Source organism: Mixophyes fleayi, chromosome 5, assembly GCF_038048845.1.
Source record: "Mixophyes fleayi isolate aMixFle1 chromosome 5, aMixFle1.hap1, whole genome shotgun sequence".
NCBI classification, from domain to species: domain Eukaryota; kingdom Metazoa; phylum Chordata; class Amphibia; order Anura; family Limnodynastidae; genus Mixophyes; species Mixophyes fleayi.
Window position 1 is genome coordinate 168,701,658 of NC_134406.1, and position 24,950 is coordinate 168,726,607.

The following is a 24,950-nucleotide window of genomic DNA, read 5'->3' on the forward strand; positions in this document are numbered from 1 at the left end:
ATCCTGTGATATAGACACTTCTGTGGTACACATCCTCTCGTCCCGACTGACTGCCGAGAACCTCTGCTCCATCCGTAGTTTCTCGTGGGTTTGTTTACCTGGTAAGCCTGCTGGAGCAGGGAGACCGAGGTTCAGATTCCTACCAAAACGGTAGAGAGCTTTTGGGCAGAGCGGCAAACGAACATCAAGCAAGACGACCACTGGAACTGTTTGGCCAGCAGGGTGTTTTCGGAAGGAACCCAGCGATCTAAAAGGATTCGTTGCTCCGACTACATATTCAGCACCCACTCATCACTCTACAAGTTGTCCAAGGGCAGCATAACTTAACTGGGTTAATGTACGATAAAGTCTCATCTTTATAATGGGTTTTATTCTTTAAAAGCACTGGTAAATTTAGGAGTTGTTTGGAGTGTGTGAACACTTGGGGGTTGTTTAGCCCCGATCTCTCTCCCATCTCCGTTCGTGCCGCCATGAAACGTCAAAGGTGATCTCTATTAGCCAATTATAAATTCCCCCCGCCTCCAGATTCTCCAGGCTGGGTGTCGTGCGCTGTGGGTCACAGACCTGTATGTGTTTACATTTGTTTTTTAATTACATAGGTCATTAAACCTTGGACATGTTGCTTATATCTTTCATTAGCAATTGATCTGGCGATATATGTGCCTTTCCCTCCCCCCCCACCCCTGAATTTTCTCTCTTCTCACCCCCCCCCACTAGTAAAATTAAAATAAGAGGAGACATCTTGTGGTCTTATAATCTTCTGTTTTATTTGCTGTTTGTATTTTTTCATGTTGTTTCCTCTTGTAATAAATAAAGAGTTTAAAAAAACAAAAACTTTGTTAAAGGGAAAATAAACATGGCATTCATACACAACCTACCTCAACTACCTGGGCAGGAACAGGTTTCTGTTTGACAATTTCCTGGTCATACTTAGCAATGGCATCAAGAATCCAGGGGTAGCCAATGCAAGAATGGTATGCAGCCATATCTGCTGTCTTAGTTCCTGTGAATATATATTCATAATAAAAGTAATGTTTATAAATACACCTATACACATTTACATTCTTGACACAACACTGTCATGTGCTATGTGGCGATTAAGAAACATTTTATTTTCACTACTAACAGAGTATATCTGTCACTACTGCAAATAAAAATATGTCAATATTCTGAAGGGTACCTTCAAACACAGCAGAGGTCAATACCCAAAAGTGGAAAACATCTAGCTTAAAAGTTAAGCTTCTAACATGAACCTAAATTCATGTTATACACTAATTTACATAAGTTATAGCAATTTGGCTTTTAATGGCTTAAAAGCGCAATAATTATTCCAACGTGAGTGAAACTGAGGGCCGCATGAGCAGCCTTACTGCTTAGAGGGGCTGAACAGAGGAAGGAGGGAGCCAGCTGGGATGTCGCAGGTGGAGACTCAACAGGTCACAGGCCCATATTGCCTACTACTGCTCTAGAGTGTACTAGATAAATGATAGCTAGAATCTGATAGTTGCTATAGGCAACACCTCCACTTTTCCCATTTAGAAGGTGTGATACATTGGGCCTCAGAACTTTGAAACTGCACCTTGATAACCATCCCACATCTGCTTTATAGGATTAAAATCCACCTGAATTACACAAGGTGGAAAAAAATAGAAAGATCAAATTTAAGATCTAAAATTGTAAGCACCATATAATACAGAAAATTGTATGCCTACAAGGATAATTGATACACACAAAGCTGCAAGAACAGGTAAGTTACCACCAAAAGCACCATACAAAGTTAGTTCTACCTGACAATATTTTTTCCACAGCACATATACTGAACACTTTTTTTTATTAGGTACCATCAGGCCCTATACTGTTGGGTGAAGCTTTAGGAGTTCAGAACCCATCTACATATCCCACAAACCTGCATAGCATACCATATACTAGCCAGCTACTGTTCCCTTATTAGACTAGCAGTATTATTGCTGGAACTAATACCTCCCTCATCACAGTAGAGAACCAGGGTCTCCATAGCATAACTAAATCTGACTGGTTCCTAAGCTCTACTTTATTTTGTGTGTAGCCCCTGGCTTTAATCTGAATTATGCCACATAACAATTTTGCGATTTTCGCATACAAAGTTATCTTGCATAGCTCCACCTGTTGGGAGTTAGAACAGTCAGCTATAGTAAATAAAATGATATGAAGGCATAAATAACTAGTATGACAGAACTGTAAATAACGAGATATAAACACACTTTATCATACAGGAAAGCCACTGCTTCTGTATTAGCAGGCAGCACAGTTCTCCCTGCTGAGAGCAAGCAAATGAACCTTCTCCTGCAGACCTATATGGGCCACCGGCAGGAGGCGCTGTGACCAGGCTCAGTGGCGCATTTACCATAGTTACAAAGATAGCCTGCACAGCACAACAACTATACATAGAATAGGGCGCAGCTGAGGGACATGTCCTGGGCCTCTGTCCAGTGTAATATATACCTAGAACTTAGCCGTGCTCCACACAGATAACCGAATGTAGACGTCATTCCATGTGACACGTTAGGCTGAGCTCAGTCCATACGGGGACATCCCTGACGGTGCAGAGCAGACAGCGGGTCGCCTCTTTCGCGCCATGGTCTCACACTACAAGACACTCTGCAAACCGCCGAAAGCACTGTGTGGGCAGTCACGTTTGTTGTGGGCAAGTGGTTCTCTTACAGAACAAATTACCCGGATAGAATATGGCCACACACTGCTCAGTGTAAGGCGGAAGTGGCGCTTATGTGACGTCATCAGCGGCGCCGGGCAGGTGATGGGTGTATGGAAACCATGGAAGCGGCAGCTCGTCCCATTACTGTGCACAACTTTAGCGAGAAGATCTGTGACAAACTGATCCACTGTCATGTGATGAGCCTGGAGGACTGCTTCTTCCTGTGGGTCGGGGTGTCAGCCAGCCTGTGCAACCTGGCCGTAGCCATGTGCAGCAGATATGTGAGTGTCTATGTGCAGGAGCAGGCTCTGGCTTACTGTAATGATATCCCTCTTCCCTCTGTCTCCTCTCGCTTCTCTCCGCTACCCTCAGTGACTCTCAACCTGTCACCTGTGCCCACCCTCTTGGGCCATAGTTACCTGCCTATACTCTCTTTTCCCCTCCCTCCCTCCCTCTCTTTCATGCTGTACCTGAGCCCCCAGAGTTGTAGTGCTTACACTTACTTGTACTGTGCTGTTTCACCTTGTACTGTGCCATTGTTTGTCCTTGTACGGCGCTACGGATACTTTGTGGCGCCCTATAAATAAAAATTAATAATAATAATAATATATAGTACGAGTTATATGGTTATTTCAGGCTGCTCTGTGGAACACGGAATAAGTGTGTACTTTTTCTTTTGTGGGTGGAGTTCTTGTCAAGGGTGACATGTGGGTTGTGTTAGTACCACACACACACACGAATCTTACTTGTCTGTGGCGTAAAACTCCTCCTGTAAGACATGTGAGCATCACAGACTTCATTTACAGAATGTGCTTGTTTCCTTATTGTATGAAACAGCAGCAATTTAACTACCTTTTAAAAATGGAGATCATTTCTATTTAATGGCCAGTGTATGCACAGAAGTATTCAATGGGACATACTAATGATGGAATGATTTGGCTTTTTGCAGCGCCCACTGCTGCTTGGTGTCTTGAGTGAAGCTTTGCTGTGTTTTCTCTGTCTGTATAGTGCAATGGAGCTCCAAGGACCTTAACCGTCCATTCCAGCTGCCGGAATGCATATGTCTCAATATCTTAGCCATTCATTTTAGATGTCTGAGTACCTTACTCATCCATCCCGGCTGCCAGAATTGGGCTCTAAGTATCTTAGAGAACTATTCCTAGTGCCAGAATGGGGCTCAAAGAACCCTAACCCTCCATTCCGGAATGGATGTCTGAGGATCTTAGCGATCCATTCCGGGTGTCTGAATAAGATTTTGTTTATATTAATCATCCGTTCAGTGTGCTGTAATGGATGTTTAATGTACTCAGAGCTCCATTCCGACAGCCAGACTGGATGGGTAATATACTGGCAGATCCATTCCGACAGCCAGACTGGATGGGTAATATACTGGCAGATCCATTCCGGCAGCCAGAATTGATGGCTAAGGTACTCGCAGATCCATTCCGGCAGCCAGAATTGATGGCTAAGGTACTCGCAGACCCATTCCGGCACTCGGAATGGATGGCTAAGGTACTCGCAGACCCATTCCGGCACTCGGAATGGATGGCTAAGGTACTCGCAGACCCATTCCGGCACTCGGAATGGATGGCTAAGGTACTCGCAGACCCATTCCGGCACTCGGAATGGATGGCTAAGGTACTCGCAGACCCATTCCGGCACTCGGAATGGATGGCTAAGGTACTCGCAGACCCATTCCGGCACTCGGAATGGATGGCTAAGGTACTCGCAGACCCATTCCGGCACTCTGAATGGATGGCTAAGGTACTCGCAGACCCATTCCGGCACTCTGAATGGATGGCTAAGGTACTCGCAGACCCATTCCGGCACTCTGAATGGATGGCTAAGGTACTCGCAGACCCATTCAGGCACTCTGAATGGATGGCTAAGGTACTCGCAGACCCATTCCGGCACTCTGGATGGATGGATAAGGTACTCGCAGACCCATGCCGGCACTCTGGATGGATAAGGTACTCGCAGACCCATTCCAACAGCTGGAATGAATGGCTAAGGTCCTCAGAGCTCCATTTTAGCAGCCGGAATGGATGGGTAATGCACTCAGTGCTCCATTTTGACATACATTCAGGCAGGTAGAATGAATAACGAGAATACATAGCCATGATACACAGAAATATGTGTGTGTGTGTGTGTGTGTATATATATATATATATATATATATATAATATGTGTAATAGTTGTTCCACATATTACAGACAACATATCTGCGTGGCAGAACAGAATGCACTATATAGGGAGAGAGGGCACAACAAGCTTAACTCAAGACACCAAGCAGCAGCTGACTCATTCCGGCAGTTTCGGCTTTTACATAATCCCTACTAGAAGGAATGAAGGCTCCAGTCTGCTAAATGGATTGCCAATTGACTGCTATGATGGCAAATTGAAATTTTATGTATATTTTATAAAATCTGACACTTCTGAATTATCTCTTCCACAAACTTATTGCTAATATATTTGGTCATGCTTTACATGTGAAATGACTATTACTATTGCCAAATACTATGGAATGAGAGCTGTTTTATATGCCATGTTAATGCAGAAATTGAAAGTTGCATTTCTCTCTTAAAAGCCCCTTATTTCTCCCAGATTATCCCCGAATCCCACACACTAAATTCTTTGCATATGCGCTCTCCCATACGTTTACCCCACTACACAAGTGTCATAATGTGGAATGATGGCTGATTAATATGGAATGACAGATGTTTTGTATGCAATTTCAATGCATAAATTTCAGTAAAATTTGCATTCTCTCATTAAAAACACCCCCATTTCTCCCAGAACTCCTAATCACACACACTAAATCCTTTGCATATGAGCTACCCCACACCTGTACCCCACCACACAAGTGTCATAATATGTAATGGCGGATGATTACTATGGAATACAACGGGGGGATTGACATGGAAGTTTGAACCCTTAGATATCCATCTGTAGTGACGAAAACGAAAGTCAAGTAAAGTACATGGTCAGAAGAAGAGGGTGAGAATATAAACACTTTTCCCTTTGGTTGTATAGGTGGTAGTTCTGTAGAGTAAACTGAAAGTGTAGAGGTAAACTCTCAGCACAGCAAAATGCTAAAAAGTAAGTAAAGGGCCCTATAATCTTATGTTTATCAGTTAGTGTGAAGGGAATCTTCTGATCATGATCAAATTTTCCTTTTTTTTGTAGAAACACATAAAGATGGGAATGGAACTCTGTGAATGGAGTGATTAAAGTATTAAACTATTAGCAAAATGATTTTTATTTAGGAATTAATGGGAATTTCTTCTTTTTAATCAAATTTGTAATAAGGGATATGATTTTCATTGGTCATATAAAAAATTCATAGTGCCCCAATTGTGACACTTTTTTTTCTCTTTGAACCATTTTTTTTATTGCATAGTAATATCATCATCATTTATTTATATAGCGCCTACATATTCCGTAGCGCTTTACAATTGGGGACAAACATAATAAACTAATAAACAAACTGGGTAAAACAGACAAAGAGGTGAGAAGGCCCTGCTTACAATCTATGGAACAATGGGAGATTGACACATGAGGTTAAGTCTACATTTTGCATTTTGGCCCAGCCAGACTGCAAAGGTAAAAGTGACTCATAAGCTAAATGAACCCGTCACACAATAATGTTGGTCAGGGTGTAGTTGTCTTGTGTGAAATTGTGTAACAGGCTAAAGGTAGCAAGGTTAAGAGGGTGGCTGAGGAATATTATAAGCTTGCCTGAAGAGGTAGGTTTTCAGAGAACGCTTGAAAGTTTGTAGACCAGAGGAGTCTTACTGTGCGAGGGAGAGAATTCCATAGAGTGGGTGCAGCCCAAAAAAAGTCCTGCAACCGGGAATGGGAGGATGTAATGAGGGTGGATGAGAGACGAAGATCTTGTGTAGAACGGAGTTGCCGAGTTGGGAGATATTTTGAGACGAGAGGAGATGTATGTTGGTACAGCTTTGTTGATGGCCTTGTAGGTTAGTAAAAGTATTTTATATTGGATTCGGTACAAAACAGGCAGCCAGTGTAGAGACTTATGGTTTCATGTGGGATTCTAAGAGAGTCCCTTAAAACCAGAGGAGTGACAGCTGGGGGCAGGACCTATGTTGCAGCAGTTCCCTTTCAATGTTGTTTTATGTTATGACAATTCCACTTTGGATAGGTTATGGTCCTGATCCCCACAGGATCTGCAGACCTCTTTGGTATAGAATTTAGCGGACTTAATGATCAGTCCCACCGATGGTAAATCAACAGGACTTCGGATGGACTTCAGTGTTATGTAAGATGGTACATCCCACCCCTTAAAAATAATTCCTTAAAAAGATATGTCTAGTGCAATCCCATTTCAGTGCCAATGTGCTGCTTTTATAGCTCAAATGAAAAGTAGTAGTAGGTCAGATGGAAGTGTATCAGTTGTTTAAAATCAACAAAAAAAGTACCCTTACATGTGCTCAATAATTTAGGAAACTAATAGCAGACGTTTGAGATATTCATGAAAAAAGCACAAAGAAAATAGCAAAATCTGAATGCTGTTTTATCGGTATAAAAATTTTTTTCTTTGCATTTATCCTCTGAGTAGGATTCTTAACTATTTATGATATATGTGATGTAGTTGATAAAAAGGTGTTTAAAACAAACTAAACTAGAATCTGGTTTGTATATACAAAAAACATTTATTGGTACAATAATAAAAATAGCTAGAACCATAGAGGGACTTTCTTGCTAAATTTCAGCAAGCAGAGTAATCGCAAAGATACATTAGATAAGAGACATAACTGGAAATCCAAAATCCATCTGGAAAGTTGTGGGAAAAGTATTCACAAATGGGTAATGGATTTTAATCACAAAGCTATTTCTCAGTTTTAAAAACTGATGTACGGTTTCATATGCAATTGGAGATGGTAAGAAATCAACAGAATTATTTTGACAATAGGATGGTTTTAGATCTCGTTGCTACACTCAGTACTAGTGTGTAATAATCTTTTTTTTCGCACCAAGGGCATGAAAATAGATATTTCATTTATGTCCAGCCAAGTAGTAGTAATCTTCACAGTCTGACTTGTTTTATCTAGAAATGGTCCTTAATCACTGTATTTTTCCCAAAGAATGGTGCTATATATAGTAGAGCTTATTTTGCTACATTTCTCCTCCTCTTCTCCATATAACTGTAAAGTCCCCATGTCCATGCTGTCAGCAGTTCTACTGGAACCAGTGGCGGATCCAGGGGGGGGGGGGCGATCGCCCCCCCCCCCCCCTTCCCTAGCAGGGGCTTGCTGCTGACAGCTACACACTGTGCAGGTCTGTTCAGCAGTGACAGTGTGCTGCCCGGCTGCTCTGATTGTGTTTTAAACACAATCAGAGCAGCGGGACAGCACACTGTCACTGCTGAACGGACCTGCACATACTGTGCAGCCGCCGGCAGCCTTAGAAGTCGGAAAGGGGGCGGGGCCTAAATCGCCCCCCCTACATCGCCCGTGGTATAATAATTTCCTAGATCCGCCCCTGACTGGAACTTGCATCTACTGATGACTTCAGTTCCAGGGCTCACTGCTTGAGGGGTTGTCGGTAAATTGAAGATGCAGATTGTTCACACAGATTGTCCTGTCAGCTGTTTCACCAACCTGCATCTGCAGAAGTTTAAAGTCTGACTGTGAGCCCTTGAGTGTCATGGGGATGCAGGGGTGAGATTCTCCTGCAGGGGTCCTGGGTACGGAGTCTAAGAATCCTGTAGTGCTATTAGTTGAGAATAGGGAATTTATTGGAAAAATAAAACATTTCCATTGAGTTCTTTAATACATTGGTTTCAATGTTTTTTTATTTCTTCACATTTTCTGAACACACTATTTCTTTTTTTGTTTTTAATATTTCGGCAACATACCTTGATAATAAAGGCTGATTGCCCTTTAATAAGTACAATCAGTATAACCAAAAGATACTTCACTGATTTTAATAACTAATAAAATTTACATTTTTATGCATTTGATCACCTGCAGTGCTTTTGCTTATTCCAACTCTGGTCTTTTAGTGTTATGGTTCTTTAATACGTTCCAGCCTTCACTGCATCTTCAGATGTTCAAGTGTTCTCCTAGATTTGTCTAGCTGCATATACATTATGTTGGCCAGCCCTACAATAGACTAGTGAAATGTTAATGTTTGGCTCCATCTACTGGAGTTTCCAAAGTGAACAGATTAGAAAAAATAATTGTTACTAGAGAAATAGCTATTTCAGGAAGTTCCGTTCACAAATATTGATTGCAAGAATTTGGGGAGAGGAAGTAAAACATTGTTTGAACCAGCGGTTGTGGATATTCTTCCATCTCTTAGTACTGTGATTTCCAGCCTTTGCTGTTGTGAAACCGCTCCCAATATAGATGACACAGTTCATTTTTTTCGTTATACACCTATATTAACATATTGTGATAATGTAAAACCAGAATCCTAATTAAGTTTATTTTGATAACCTTACTGAATTACAGCTGTTTCATTTGCAATAGAGTTTATATAATCCTAATGGCATATCAAATTTATTTTAAAACGTCTTGCAACACCTGTTCCTGATGTCGGGACACACAGGTTGGGAATGCTATCCAAAATTTCCATCTAATTATTCATACGGTTCCCTATTCAAAAAAAAAAAAAAATGTGCTCATGTGAAAACTATATAACTAATGTATCTCTCCTGTTTGAGTTAGCGAGCTATGTCTTAATTCGTTTTTTGTTTTGTGTTTCTATTCCAGGACTCTATGCCATTGTCTACATTGATTCTTGGTGACAAATCTGATACAACTTCAAGCTGTTTTGCACAGAGATTAGGTGTGTATCTGTTACCTCTGTGTTTTACTGCTTTTGTGCAGTTTTGCCTTGTTGACCAACTACATTTAATCCTTTTGTGTGTTTTAATTTTTTTTTCTCTTTCACACTTAAAACTCAACCCAAAATTGAAAATGTAGTCTCATAAGTTAAATATTAAACTACACAATATTATTTGTTGTCTACACAATATTATTTGTTGTCAATCAGCGTCACGCTGTCTGAATTAAAAATGCTAATTTAACAGGAATAAAGAGGCAGATATTCTGAGGAATGCCATATCTCAGGTCTGTGATTGTGTAACTGATGGAATTCTTAGGTTTGAGTGTAATTAACCTTTAACTGTGCTCGTCACTTAGCAGTGTAAAAGATGTTGGTCTTTGTATGTTTACAATAATTAGCCAAACTTTATGCCACATAATTAGAAAACAGTAGGTAATAGGATAATTGTATAATTATACTGAAACCCTCTAACCGCAGTAGGAGGGGCTTAACGATGCTGCCACCACTGGACTCCTTAGCAGTTTCCAGAACAACATCCTTCTGGGTAACTGTCACTGCTAGTGTGCCTCCGCCCTGACCTCTTCCTGGCCTATCGCACTAGCCAGAGCTGCTGGGTAGCGGGCAGACCGGTGGTACTGGAATGCTGGGTCCCAACCTCAAAACAGCCAGATAACGGATTGGATTTGTGTTTAATCTGCAGGTCACAGCAATAACAGTAGGGAAGTAGTCGTCAGGCAGGCTCTTGAAGCAAATGAGGTTTATTAGCTCAAGTGTCCAAATAAGGACAGTTCACAATAGTGTATGGTACTAGTGATCAGAAGGTCAGATAGACCAATAATACATTACATAGTCAAACAGAGCTCCTTTTTATACAAATTCTGACACAAATCCTGGCAGGGTGTAAACATGCCCACTGATCCGAGATGGCTCCGCAAAGACTGATAAATCACATTCAATAATTTAGCATCAGGATATAATATAATCTTGCATCTAACACAGTTTAACTTTCACACCAACCTGATTTCCTCAAATGTGCTGTCTCTAACAAGACATGCACACAGGTAACGACCCTCTGCCAGGCTTTCAGGCCAAAGCAAGTGTTTGTCATTTCACATGAAAATACTACTTAGCATTTCCTGCTATCAGCAAAACAGACTTCCACTAACAAATGGCTATTGCATCAGAATTCAGTACATTTCTAATACACAAATATAACACAGCATCAAAATCAGTACATTTGCAATTAAATAAATTAGCGCACTACGCTAATAATTTAAATATACTTATACAATAATTTATTTATAAGTGATCCGGCCGCAACGGGCCATTTTGAGACTTTTCAAAGTTTGCATATACACTGATCAGCCAGAATATTAAAGCCACTGACAAGTGAAGTGAATAACATTGATTATCTCGTTACAATGGCACCTGTCAAGGGGTGGGATATATTAGGCAGCAAGTGAACAGTCCATTCTTTAAGTTGATGTGTTGGAAGCAGGAAAAATGGGTAACCGTAAGCATCTGAGCAACTTTGACAAGGGCGAAATTGTGATGGCTAGACGACTAGATCAGAGCATCCATAAAACGGCATATCTTGTGTGGTGTTCCTGGTCTACATTGGATAGTACCTACCAACAGTGGCCCAAGGAAGGACAACCGGTGAACCGACGACAGGGTCATGTGTGCCCAAGTGTCATTTATGCACATGAGTGCGAAGGCTAGCCTATCTGGTTCGATCCCACAGAAGAGCTACTGTAGCAAAAATTGCTGAAAAATTACTGCTGGTTATGATGGAAAGGTGTCGGAACACTGTATCGCAGCTTACTACGTAGACGCAGACTAGTTAGAGTGCCCATTCTGACCCCTGTACACCGCCGAAAGCACCTAGAAAGGGCATGTGACCGCTAGAACTGAAGCAATGAAAGAAGGTGGCCTATTTTGATGATACACATTTTCTTTTACATCACGTGGATGGCCGTGTGTGTGTCGTTTACCTGGAGAAGAGAGAGCACCAGGATACACTATGGGGGAGAAGGCAAGTCGGCGAAGGAAGTGTGATGCTCTGGGCAGTGTTTTGCTTCGAAACCTTACTTTGCAACAGAGCATCCACCTAGACATTGTTGCAGAACAAATACACCTCTTCATGGCAATGGTATTCCCCGATGACAGTTGCCTCTTTCAGCAGCATAAAGCACCCTGCCACTCAGCAAAAAATGTTCAGGAATGGTTTGAGAAACATGACATCTAAATTCCCCAGATCTCAAAGCGATCGAGTATCTGTGGTATGTGCTGGAAAAAGTGCCACAACTCGTAACTTAAAGGATCTACTGCTAACGTCTTTGTGTCAGATGCCACAGGACAGCTTAAGAGGTCTTGTGGTGGTCAACAGATCAGCGCTCTTTTGGCGGCACAAGGGGGATCTACACAATATTAGGAATTTTATGTTGTGGCTGATTGATGTATAGAAATGTGAAAAAGTAGTACACCCTCTTCAGAATCTGTGTTTATACATGTAAGTAAATTATTAACAATCTTTTAGTCTTCATCAAACCCTACAATATGATAAAATTGTAAAGATTCCTCGGCGCTAGGAGAGTATAATGTATGAATAGTGTAGTTTAATTAGCATACAGCAGGCTGGTATGGTTCTGGCCAGACCAATAAACACAGCAATACAATATGGTAAATCACACTAAACATCGGTATTGAATATACAACACATGTTTAAAGTCTGAGGATAAAACTTTGAAAATAACAGGTAATACTCGGTTGGTCCCAGCTGCAGTGAGGCAGGGACTGTGACAGTCAGTTGAGCATAATGGGTATTTCAAAATTGTCCAACAATAGAAAGAATAGTCAATAACTGTGGATAATGTCCCAAATACATAAGCGTGTGGGAGTCCTCCACAATAAAACAGCCACAACAAGAAAATATCTTGTGGACTTACATGTGAGGGGAGGTATCACTTTTCACAGCGGCTTCTGGGCTGCCGCTGCAGTGGCGGGAGTATTAAAAAAGTTATGTCTTGAAAAAGGCTCACGATGTACGTACAGGGTTGTCCAATATACTGAATGAGTAAATAAGTCAAATATAGGCAGCATATCCAACGCGTTTCCCTCGCGCTTGGCGGGCTTCATCAGGGAGACAACAGCTGGGACGCCAGCATCTCTCTGCGCGAGCGCGCTCTAAAGAGGATTGAAGACGGATCCACTTCTAGCGATCACCCCTACATCAGAGCCGACTTTGGTGCAGATAAGGGAATCGGAAGGCAATCACCTCCCCTCACATGCAAGTCCACAAGATCCTTTCTTGTTGTGGCAGTTTTTACAATTTTACCGTCTGCCGCTGCGGGCATACAGTGACACCCACCTCAATATTGTGGAGGACTCCCACACGCTTATGTATTTGGGACATTATCCACAGTTATCCACTATTCTTTCTATTGTTGGACAATTTTGAAATACCCATTATGCTCAACTGACTGTCACAGTCCCTGCCTCACTGCAGCTGGGACCAACCGAGTATTACCTGTTATTTTCGAGGTTTTATCCTCAGACTTTAAACATGTGTTGTATATTTAATACTGATGTTTAGTGTGATTTACCATATTGTATTGCTGTGTTTATTGGTCTGGCCAGAACCATACCAGCCTGCTGTATGCTAATTAAACTACATTATTCATACATTATTCTCTCCTAGCGCCGAGGAATCTTTACAATTATATCAACCCACTATAGGGATAAGGGGTTCCCTACTTTCTTCTGGCAGCTTTATCCATTACAGAGGTGCTGCACTATACCATATGTCCTACAATATGATAAACCTAATTTAATATGACACATTAGATTTTACGTTATTTATTTAGCAAAAAATAAGTGAACATGAAGATGCCATGTGTGAAAAAGTAAGTACAGCCCTAAAGTTTCCATATCCATAAAGATGGCCATTTGAGCAAGTTGCTGCTAATCAAGCGCACTTCCTCTATATAAAAGCAAAACATTTTGATAGTTCTGGCTGGAGCATTTATGTTTGTTAATACCACATCAAGTAGAAGACAACTAAAATTATCTTAAAGTAGTACTTATTTTTGTTCATAAGTCTGGAAAGGGTTTTAAACAATCTAATGTCCATCATTCTACAGTGAGAAAAATTACTTACAAAGGCAGAACATTTAAGAACGTTGCCAATCTTCCCATCAGTGGGATTCCCATCTAATACAGCCACATATCAGTATGTTGCTCAGAGAGTTTGTAAAGAACCCAAAAGCTATATCCAGGGATCTACAGGACTCTGCCAGCACAGTATATTGTAAAAAAAATGTAGAAAAAATTGCAGCTTCATTTTGGAAAATTTTATCTGATTAGAACACAAGACCTTCTAGAACAATGATGCTTCACTATATAACTTTGTACAACAATTTATGAAGACAAGTTTTTTTGTTTTTTTTCTTTATTAAGCCACAACACGAATACTTAATGTATCGTCTTCTTATCATTGTGTGGAATTCCAATGTGCTATTTCTTTTTTTCTTCAAACTGTATGTCTTTGCTCTAATGCTGGACTCCAGCTGGTGCACAGAGGGCTATAATATTTTAGAGCAAGGTCAGTTCCCCACCACCTTGAGAAAGAATGTTGATACGTGTTTGTGGCAGAACCTGTGGGAGTCCTATCATGAGAGCAGAAAGAGATTGGTCTTCTCTTCCTGGACAATCATGGGAATTCTGTCTGTAAGGTAGCAGCATCCCTGATGGTGAAATAAATATATATATTCTATCTATTTAGTGTGAATGGCATATTCTTGCTATTTTATTAAGTCAATAAAATGTAATCCCCCAGGGTCCTTTTCCAGGGTCTCCTTTTCTCTCACATTTGAGCAATTCAACAGGGTTAATGCAGACATACATAAACAAGTTGTTTGACGAAACCTGTGTTATATGCTTGTTGAATATGGAACTCTAGAGAGTGCTATTGTAATAGGGCTCATTGGGTTTCGTCGACAAGGAGCTTCACTGCTTTTCTATTTTTTTTTTGTTTGGTTCTAAGCAAATACATATTTACACTAGATCAGCTTTCATCAAAATGGACATCTAATTCATGCATTATTTTTGAATTACAGAAAGAACATAACAGATGTTTGAAGCACTATTATATTCTATTTTAATTAGCAATACTTATCACAAAAATACTATACCATTTTATTTATTTCTCTTCCTTCACTGCACGTGGATGTACATGCGGGGCGGGGGGATAATACTATATCTGAGTTCTACACCAATATAAGACTAAGGCGCATCGAGCAATCACCTGTGATTAATTGAAACATAGATGGATTGTTACATTCGTAGACTCTTGTATACAGTTATATAATGAAGCACCATTACTCTGGTTTGTAGATATTTGTATTTAAGGTGTTGGTGGCACCTTGGTTATAGGCTGAATGGCATCAATGTGGAGTACTTGGAAAGTTTCTTTGAGCAGAGGATATTGTTCCAGAAACAGACAAGACCAAAATGGTGGCGTTTACTCTTAATGCACAAAGCCATGTTTGGTGAATACCGAACACAATGTGTTAGCAGAAGTACCTCATGCTACAAAACATGGTCGTGGACGTGGGATAATTTTGGATTAATTTGCAGCTCAAAACCTGGATACCTTGCAATCGCTGAGCCCACCATGAACGCCTTGCCAGAGTATTTTACAGAAAAATGTTAGGCGATCTGTCTGACAACTGAAGCCTGGTTGAAATTTGAATCATGTAACAAGACAGATACACCAGCAAATTTACAACTGAATGGCTGAAACAAACTAATCAAGGCATTGAATTCACTGACACACTTACCTATCATCATCACCATTTATTTATATAGCGCCACAAATTCTGCAGCGGTGTACAGAGAATATTCATTCACAGTCTCTGCACCAATGGAGCTTAACGTCTAAATTCCCTTAGCACACATATTAGGGATCATTTTGTCAGCAGCCAATTAAATTACCAGTATGTTTTTGGAGGGTGGGATGAAACCGGAGCACCCAGAGAAAACACAGGGCCAATATACAAACTCCACTCAGATACGGCCCTGTTCGGGAATCAAACTCATGAGGCAGAAGTGCCAACCACTGAGTCACCATGCTGCCCATCGTACATATCTGACCTCATCATGAGATGCACTTTCCCTCTTCCATATCTGCCTCTGACCTGCTCTTTCCATCCTCTGATAGCTACCACTTCTGTCTACTAGACTTCTCTCATAGTGCTCTTCACTTATGGATCTCCCTCCTGTACCTGACCAGACTTTCCCTTGCCTTCAATGACTCAAAACCCACCTCAAACTACTCCCTCTGGATGTACCACTAACTACAGTTCCAATCTCCACTCTGAATCCCACTATCTCCTATTGTCACAGCATTACCCTTTACCTCTAGACTGTAAGGTCTCATAAGCTGGGCCCTCTATCTCACATCTGCACCTTCTTGTATGTACTTACTCTGTTTCACGTATGATTTGTTATTCTGACTGCTGTTTTGTGGTGCCTTATGCCGTACAAGTAACAATGATTAGTTACTGCTGCTAAAAGTGGTTTTACAAACTACTGTATCATGAGATGTACTTACTTTTTTACACATGGCTTCTTTGTGCTGAAAGTAATAAAGTCTGTTTGTATTGTCACATGACACTAAGCCTGCTCAGAACTGTAAATCAGGTAGTGCATTTTACACTTTTCTCCCTCCAGTTCAGAATATATTTTTCCAAGGTTTACCCAGTAACTGGATAGCTATCAACACCAAATCTGCTCCTTTATGCTTATTTCTAAAAGCTTTAGGATAGTGTGACAGGATGGGCCACCTATGACACCCTGTCTGTTACTGCTGGGAACCAGCTGGGCTTAATTTGCCGCTGTTCCCTTTCGCTATCCCAAATGCGTCCTCTTGCGGCAGTAGGAAGGGCTTATAAATGCTGCCACCACTGGACTCCTTATCGGCATCCAGAACCAGGTTTCTTCTGGGAAACTGACGCTGCGAGTGTACTCCATTACTGGTGTACCTGGGCTGGTACTCCTGACCTCTTCCTATAGATCAGGGTTGCTGTGGATGGATCCCCCCTGGCCTATCATACTGACCAGGGCTGCAAGCTAGCAGGCAGAGCGGTGGTACCGGAACAGCTGGGTCCAACCTTGGAAACAGCCGGAGAACGGATTAGATTTAGGGTCTAATCTGCAGGTCACATGAATATAGCAATATTGAAGATGTTTTCAAGCAGGTCTTTGAAGCAAGTGATGTTTATTTGCTCTCACACTGGTTGGAGGGTCCAGTGATCATATCAGATGAAACAAGAAGAACAACTTTTCAATACAAGCCAGTGCCTTTTATACAGTTTAGACACAGGCTATTTTTAGAATCAGGAAGCAATGTGTTTATACAAACATGGATTTACATTCATTGCAAAGCCAACAGTATTTACACTTATCTATGAAATTCTAGAGACGCTGTGATGTCCTGCATCACATGCTGTTTACAATGTTCAGAAAGGTTTGAACACTCTTGACAAAAGGCCACACAGTAATGACCCCTTGCTGGGCCTTTGGCCAGAGCAGGTATTTGACACTTCATCACAAAACTTAGTTAGCAATTCCTGCTATCAGACTCCCTCCCCATATGCCTAATTGGAGGTTTCCACTAACAACGTTACAAACCCGAAACAGTGACACTTCCATACAAAACACATCCCAATACACAAAAGACCTCCATCCACAAAGGCTCGTATTGGATATATACATCAGAAATAAGGCATTTCCTTTAGAAAGGTTAAAACGGAAAAACTAATTTTCTACCCTGGTCTCAGAAATAACGATTTCCGATCTCAAAATATACACAATATCAAAAATAAGTGCATGTGTAATTATATAAATACATGCCCTGCGCTATTTCCTTTAAATAAATTTATACCAGAAGTTATTTATCAGTGATCCAGTCACAGATAGTTTGAGAGCTTTGTAGAAGGGGGGGGGGGAAAGGTGCTTATTGTTGCATGTAAGGTATTGTACGTATGGCTGCAGAGTTCCTACCCCGAAGAAAATTTTGTGCTAGAACATTCTAGATAAAACACTTTACTAGAGATTGCATCTAGCAAAAAATTAAAAGATAACTCCACCCAAATATGAAAATATATCTTTTTATTTTATATTAACTGATTAAACTCCACCAAAAACTATATATAGTTGAACCATTATTTTTTTTTAAAATAATGGGGTGGCTTGGATGCAGAACAAGCAGGAAGCATATGTTAGAGCTTCTATTAGATCACTATTAAATATCTCCAAACTTTGTAAAAGGAAAAAAACCCAGCTAAATCTTGCCAGTAAACCTTTACAAGAGGTCTGTAAATCCTGACAGACATAACTAAAGTTATACCAACAAAATCGCCTGACTGAGCCACTCTGGTTCCCATATGTCATTTTTTTCTAGTGCCAGATCAAGAAAGTCAAACTGCATGTCCGCTTATACGATCAGAAAGACAGCTTTGTAACGAGAGCTCTGACTCCGGCTCTAGCACAGTTTCTCAGATTATCATGTGTGGCTTGGAGTCTTGGCAACACCTACTACAGTAGTGGCGAGCAACAGGCGGCCCACAGCTGCTTCACCTGCGGCTCCCAGCCACAGCCTGAGCTGTGTCCTCATACAGAGCCATTTAACCTAGTCCACAGACTGCTCTGTTGGTGCCTGGTCAAGCCATCCATCACAATTACGAAATACAAGAAATCGCATACCAAGAGACTTCTCAAGGACGTTCTCACAGGAAACTAGACCAGATTTCCCCCAAAGCCATGGAGGATCAGACTCTGGAGATGACAAATCTGCCTCTGTTACTCAACTTTCTATCATTAAGCAACAAGATGAATGAACAATGATTCTCAATTCATTCTGATAGAGCGCTCCCTGCACTCTAAGCCAAGGTTAAAACTTTTGAAAATTGTACGGGTCAGGTAGAGAGGAGGGTAGAAACATAGTAACCTGTCAGAGCAATATGGAAGAGGATGTAACCTAAAGCACCAAGCTATTCCTGGCAACAGTCACCCCATTGTTTGAATTACTTGCTGGCTAGATTTCTATCCATGGTCCTATTTATATTTTCATACAATGTTAAGGGGTTAAACCTACCCCAAAAATGCACGAAACTTCATTTGATTTTGCAAACGATGAAAGGAGACCTGGTATTCCCTTGGGAAACATTTTGTTAACCTTCATTCTGGCCAATAAAACTCCCAAGAAACTTCTATGTGTGTGACATTAAGTAGAAGAAACATGTGGTGGCAATATTAGTTGCATGTCTACTTCCCTTTTGAGACTGGATGGGTAAAATGAATATCTTACTATGCACACTAGTTAATATTTATAATCCAAATAGAGATAAACATAGAAATTGGATTTAAATTGTATCCTACCTCAGGGACAACTAATAGAAGGAACAGATTTTAATTGAAGGAGCAGATTTTAAAGCAGTACTTATGATTAATATCTTTCTGGGGCCTCGCCTGATAGAAGAAAGATACCCCAAATATCTTGTAGAGCTTTAGAAATTCTTCAGCTCTTTGAAAAGTAAAAGACCCCTATCCAGAGATTACATCTTTATTCTCTTGTCCATAATACATAGTGCAGATTTGACATGATCCTTCTCAGCCATGATCTTACATTAAATATATCTATATTTCATATAGTATGATCAGATTATGCAACCATCTGCACTGACCTCACCAGTTTTGCACTTGAACCTTCCAGATCAGCCTGAAGAATCAGTGAGTTCTTACTACATGACCCAAGTATTGTCTCACAAGTCAAAAACAAAATAATCATTACTGAGAATTTATGGGTGAACATAACCTTCTCTTTTATAACCGGCCACCTATCAAACATGGCTGAGACACACAGATACTACCAGGCAGGTAGAATTTTGGCCTCTAAATTCTGGCTTAAAATATCTGGTCATGGGGGGTGTGGTTTGGCAGCCATACTGGAAGGACAGGAACTTCCAGAGCTCTCCCTTGGCCTCGCAATCCGGTGGATCAATAGTAGTTTTGGTCACCTAAAAAATACACTGAGGAGCATAATCGGAGCCCAGGGGTTCACTGGAGCCCAAATGCCGCCATAGAAACTCCCCCCATCGGACTCCCGCTGCTCAGCGGGGCCAGCGGGGAATTGGCGCGATCACCGCCGCCTGGCTGGATCCTGCACGGGCCGTTACCTTCATCTTGGGGCCCTCCCCAGCCACCTGGCACCCCTCCACACTTACCAGAGCCTCCAGATCGTGGTCCCGCGAAAACCGGAAGTGCCCGTGCCTCCGCACTTCCGGTTTCGGCAGCGGAGACGGGCTGTCCCTATCCATCCCGGCCAGTGGAACTAAGCAGTGAGTGGGGGCAGGCTGTGGTGGACTCGGGGAGCTTTTCGCAACCCTGGGGGACACTGTCTGCTCTCCAGAGCTCCAGGGCTCTAACTTCCGGTCGGCAGAGGGGGGAACTTCCGGTCAGCGGCTGCTGGGGGCTAAAGTACCATTAGGGTATCTGTCTCCCCACCCTCTTCTCTCCTACATCACCAAGGAGTGCCTGGCAAAGACTGAGGCAATAGGAGATCCACCTCAGCCCATCTCTCCCATTGGGCTGCAGACAGAGCACAGCTCAAGCCGGCTAGTGAGGTTCCCTTGCTATGAGATGCCCCCCCTTGTGACCCTGACAGGGTTGCGCAGTCCAATGGAAGCCTTTTGAAGTGTTACAGCGCATTCCCACCCGCGGGGTACCTTTTTGAAATTCTATCTACGCAAAATTTATCTACAGATCTTGAGGTCCTGAAGCTGTGCCTAGGCAATCATGCCTTAAACCTACTACTACTGCTTTGGCTCCTCCGATCAAATTTCAACCGAAACTGAAATTAAAATATCTGGTCATAATATCTTGGCTGTTAGAGACTCAAAATGAACTTCAACCTACGAACCCCAACTGATCACATTAGAATTTCAAAACTTACTGTTTAAGATGTTGCAGGAGATTGTTGAGGTTGCAGGAGATTGTACAGCTTTAATAGTGAAGCCAGAACAAGGCAAGAACATTTCATAAATTCCTGACTGAAGCATACCTCCGCAAATTATTAGATCAGGCCATGGAACAGCTAGCAGTGAAAGGACTATAGAGGAAATTACACAGATCATAAAGGCTCAAGAAGCAGGCAAAGCCCCAGGCCAAAGATGGCTTCTCTGCTGCCTACTACAAAAAAGTGGCAGGAAATCTGGTAACCCACCTTCACACCATCTTCAACTCATTCCTGGACAAGGGCAGCACTGGAAGCTAGAATTGCAGTAATCCATAACCAGACTAAGAATATCTATAGCTGCACCTGTTACTGCCGCATATCATTATTAAATTGTATGCAAAAATCTTAGCACCTGTATTGAACTTTGTATTCCCAGCTTTGATCAAGTAGCTTTCATCCTGATAAGACAGGAAAATGAAAATGTTGGCAAACAGATTCTAGTTATCATTTATTTAGTACATGCTACGAAATTACAGCTAGAATCAAATTGGCTGCTATAGGTAACATTTCCACTTTTTCATACCCGCAGCTTGAAAAATGTACCCCTTGGTATTGGGCAGCTCACCTAAATTACAACCTCTTTCACTTTTGTCCTGGTTAAACATGAAATACAAATACCTTAAACTTGCATCCCTCTCCTACATGTGGGGACAAAATAGAATGAGTCTTGAAATCCTCTCCTACCCTGCGATTTTTGACAAAGACATGGGCTATTTTTTAAAAAATGTTGTAATATCACAGTCTCCATTTCTACCCATACTAACACTATGGGATAACCCAGATTTCCCTCAAGGCCTAATTACATTTTGTATCGGATCTCTCGGATAGGGCGTCTTTGCTATCTTTTCATACTTTACAAAATAAATATCCTGAACTTAACCCCAAAGTTCATGCTTACATCCAGATAAGTCAATTCCTAAGAACACTGAAGGCAGACGCATTCCTTAGAGATTAGATTTTGAAAAGCTACCTCATTGGAATAATGTACAACTCCAACACCTTTGACTGTTGGTGTGAATGTGGACAGTTTGTAGCTTTCACACATACTGTCCAAAGTGAGACTCACTTCCTCCATATCCTGTCCCCAAGGTCTCCTGGAATTTTCTTCTCAGTTATCCTCTCCAGAACCTAAACACTCTGGCAATCTGGTATCTAGCCGCAGCCAGAATATGGAAGGCTAGTTTAGCAATCAAGGAAAGAGCTGGACCTACCCTGTGTTTTTTCTCTTACATCCTACATTTAGTTTCTAGCTGCATAGAAACCATTATATACTATTTGTATGATTAACATAACACTTTTAACCAGGATTGGACCCCATGGCTTTTCTATCCAGGATAATCCTCAAAATCAAACATGTAATTATAAATTAGATTTCTATCCCTGAGATCCTCGAGATTATAACTACCAATCCAAACTCTATGTAAAACAGGACAGACATAGGGTCCCAGTCTTAAATATTATCTTGTAATACAGTACATAAAATTGCACCTAGACAGCAAGATACCATTTTGTCGACCGCCTGTCCCAAACCTAATGCTGTTGTGATATTGTCAGATATTCAGAAACAGTTAGGCCTAAAACATTTTTATTTGTTACAACCGTCTTCATATAATATTGTAATTCTTTGGATCCTGTATGAATGTGTTCTTTATTTTTGTTGTATCAGAAAAATGTTAAATAAAATATTGTAAAAAAAAATAAATGCACAACGAGAGCCCCATCGTTTAGTATAAACCCCAAATGACCATGATTAAACATAAAGCCCTCTTCCCTCATGTTCTCCTTTCTCCATCATCGTTACCACCTGCGTGCCAGTGCTTCCCTCCTTTTCTCAATCAAGGAATTTCATTCTGTTTCTGAACCACTTTTTTTGGGTACAGGTTCAGCTAGTGCAGTTTTACGGCCTTTTATGGTCCCCCCTCTTCCGATGCATCATGTTTTTACCCCACCTTCTCAGTGGTGATTGTGTTAACCCTTGGCAGAATATCGTTATGTAACTATATCTAGTTATTGTAGTGCTTTGCCTACATTATGTACTTGTTTTTCCATGTTCTTACTGTACACTCTGTATGGTGCTGCAGAACCCTTGTAAAACATAATAATAATGCAGATGACTCGCATGTTCAAGTTGGAGCTTGCCTTTTTTTTAAGTCAGTTCATATCTAGTCACAAGCTACTTCTTTAACTTGAAAGATTATAGAAATAACTTCCATTTAGTTCTATGAAGTTTACTGGGTACTTGTGTGACTTGCCAATACAGTTTCTTTGTCAGAAGTTTGATTACTGAATAGGCAAACACAATAAGTTATTAGGAGACAACGGTCACTTTCTGCCTTCGTTATTTCTATATTTTTGTTGATGTACTAGTCCTAGGGTATGATAATGTATTGTAGTTAATGTACTGTTATCAAAGAAAATGGAATTTTATATTATAATAAAATATAGAAACACACAAATTGATTTTAATCACAATACAAATCACATGATTTTTTTTTAAAATAAATCATTGATTTAAATCACCATTAACAAAATCCAAGGGTTTAACAAGCTTTTAATGGTAATTGGTGTACTGTGCAATATGGCTCATGGTCCTTTGTCTTTTCATCAGCTGCTCTACTAATAAAAGGTCTGTATCTATGGCTATTGCTTGCCGACCTAATTTAATTATGACTCATGTGAAACAAAGAGGCACAGGCAACAGACACATCCAGACAAGAAACAGATAATTCCAGAATCCAGAGAGAATGACCAACACCACACCAGTGTTTCAAGTTCAGAGAGAAAGGACAATTGAAAGAAGTAACTTATCACTGTAAAGGCAACCCCGTTTAATGACCTTGTTTGACCCCGATGTGTCAACAGTGGCACCAATAGACTAGTGGAAAATGCAAATTGATTTAGAAACTGCAGCTGGTAATAAAAATATCATGGTAGCAGTAGAGCAATTGCTAACAGCTGCAGCATCATTAGCTTCAGTAGAAAAGAATATTTTCCACATTTGGGTTGGTGCAGTCAAAACTGAGAAACCGCTTGGGTACTGACTGTGCAAAACCTGCGTTTCTTTTTAAAGGCGTTCAATAAACCTAATGTGTAGGCTCATTCAGATTTATAAAGCAGGCAAGGCAATTGCCAACTTATGTAACTTTTAACATCATTGCGGTTTCTTTCCTTTTGCAGTTTAACAAATGTCGGAAAGTGAAGGTAAACTTATTTTTTTCTATCTTACAGCCAAGAAAACCAAAAAACAAGTTTTTGCTAGTGTCAACATCCCAAACAACGACAGTGAGCTAATGCTACTGATAGAGAAAAGAATCAAGGAGGAGATGGAATCATTTCCTGAAAAGTTTTAAATAGACATTTCTTTGCTCTCTGAGGACACGGAAGACTGCTTGGAAAGGCCTCACTTTCCATCATGGTCACTGGAAGCCAACAAGGAGCAGCAGAAAGGACAGTGTCTAGACTATACTCCAAAGGAGTGATTACATTAAACGCACGTGGAAGGTGATTGGATATGAAGACTCGACTGCAATACCATTAGCCCGTTACCAGATTTCAACATAATAGAAGATAAAGGTCACATACGCCGGAGATTTTAAAATGTGATCTCTTTCTTTACACAAAGAAATAATGTAATTACATGTATGGTCTCCATTTGATATTTTTGTTTCAATCACAAAATTAAAATTTTTGTTTGTTTAAATCCAGTTGTGACCTATATGTGGTAGTGTTATAGAGCAGAGCGGACATTCCTTTGTGGGATAAATGGGTAGCCCAAAATAAGAGCGTGCACCTTCCATAAATAATACAGCAATTTAGAAACTAGTTGGTCGGCATAGAGGGCAAATGGTTTTCTGTGCATAAACTCGTAAATGATCTTTAGTGAATGTGTTAAGTGTAACTTGGAATAAAATATACACTGTGAATATTCCACTCTAGCATGTAAACCCATGTGACACTCGTATCGCAAGCTAACACTGCCTCCACTGGCTTGCCTTCTTCCTATAGTGCATCCTGGTGCCATCTCTTCCACAGGTAAACGACGCACACGCACCCGGCCGTGCACGTGATGTAATAGAAAAGGTGAATAGTCAGACTAGGCCACCTTCCATGGTCCAGTTCTGGAGCTCACGTGCCCATTAGGTGTTTTTGGTAGTGGACAGGGGCCAGCTTGGGCACTCTAACCGGTCTGCAGTTATGCAACCCATATGCAGCAAGCGGCGATGCACCGAGTCTTCCGACACCTTGCTATCATTGTCAGCATTAACTTTTTCAGCAATTTGTGCTACAGTAGCTCTTCTGTGGGATTGGACCAGATGACTAGTCTTTGCTGCCATGTGCATAAGTGAGCCCCTGGCACCCATGACT

At 41.0% G+C, this 24,950-nt stretch overlaps 2 protein-coding genes across 2 annotated transcripts in view; one reads left to right on the forward strand and one right to left on the reverse strand.

Moving 5' to 3' along the window:
* Window positions 1-2,594, reverse strand: part of ACD (ACD shelterin complex subunit and telomerase recruitment factor) — a 33,950-nt gene extending 31,356 nt beyond the window's left edge. The window contains exons 1-2 of the mRNA XM_075212996.1: window positions 2,482-2,594; window positions 879-1,003 (exon numbers count right to left, since the gene is read on the reverse strand). Of these exons, the coding sequence (XP_075069097.1) occupies window positions 879-986 (108 nt within the window). The 5' untranslated portion in view covers window positions 987-1,003; window positions 2,482-2,594. The remainder of the gene's footprint in view (window positions 1-878; window positions 1,004-2,481) is intronic.
* An 83-nt stretch (window positions 2,595-2,677) lies between these two features.
* PSMG4 (proteasome assembly chaperone 4) lies at window positions 2,678-24,512 on the forward strand. Its single transcript, XM_075212999.1, has 3 exons — window positions 2,678-2,973; window positions 9,433-9,508; window positions 23,814-24,512. The coding sequence occupies exons 1-3, from the start codon at window positions 2,803-2,805 to the stop codon at window positions 23,933-23,935; spliced, it is 369 nt and encodes a 122-aa protein (XP_075069100.1). The 5' UTR covers window positions 2,678-2,802; the 3' UTR covers window positions 23,936-24,512.
* The last annotated feature ends 438 nt before the right edge of the window (window positions 24,513-24,950 follow it).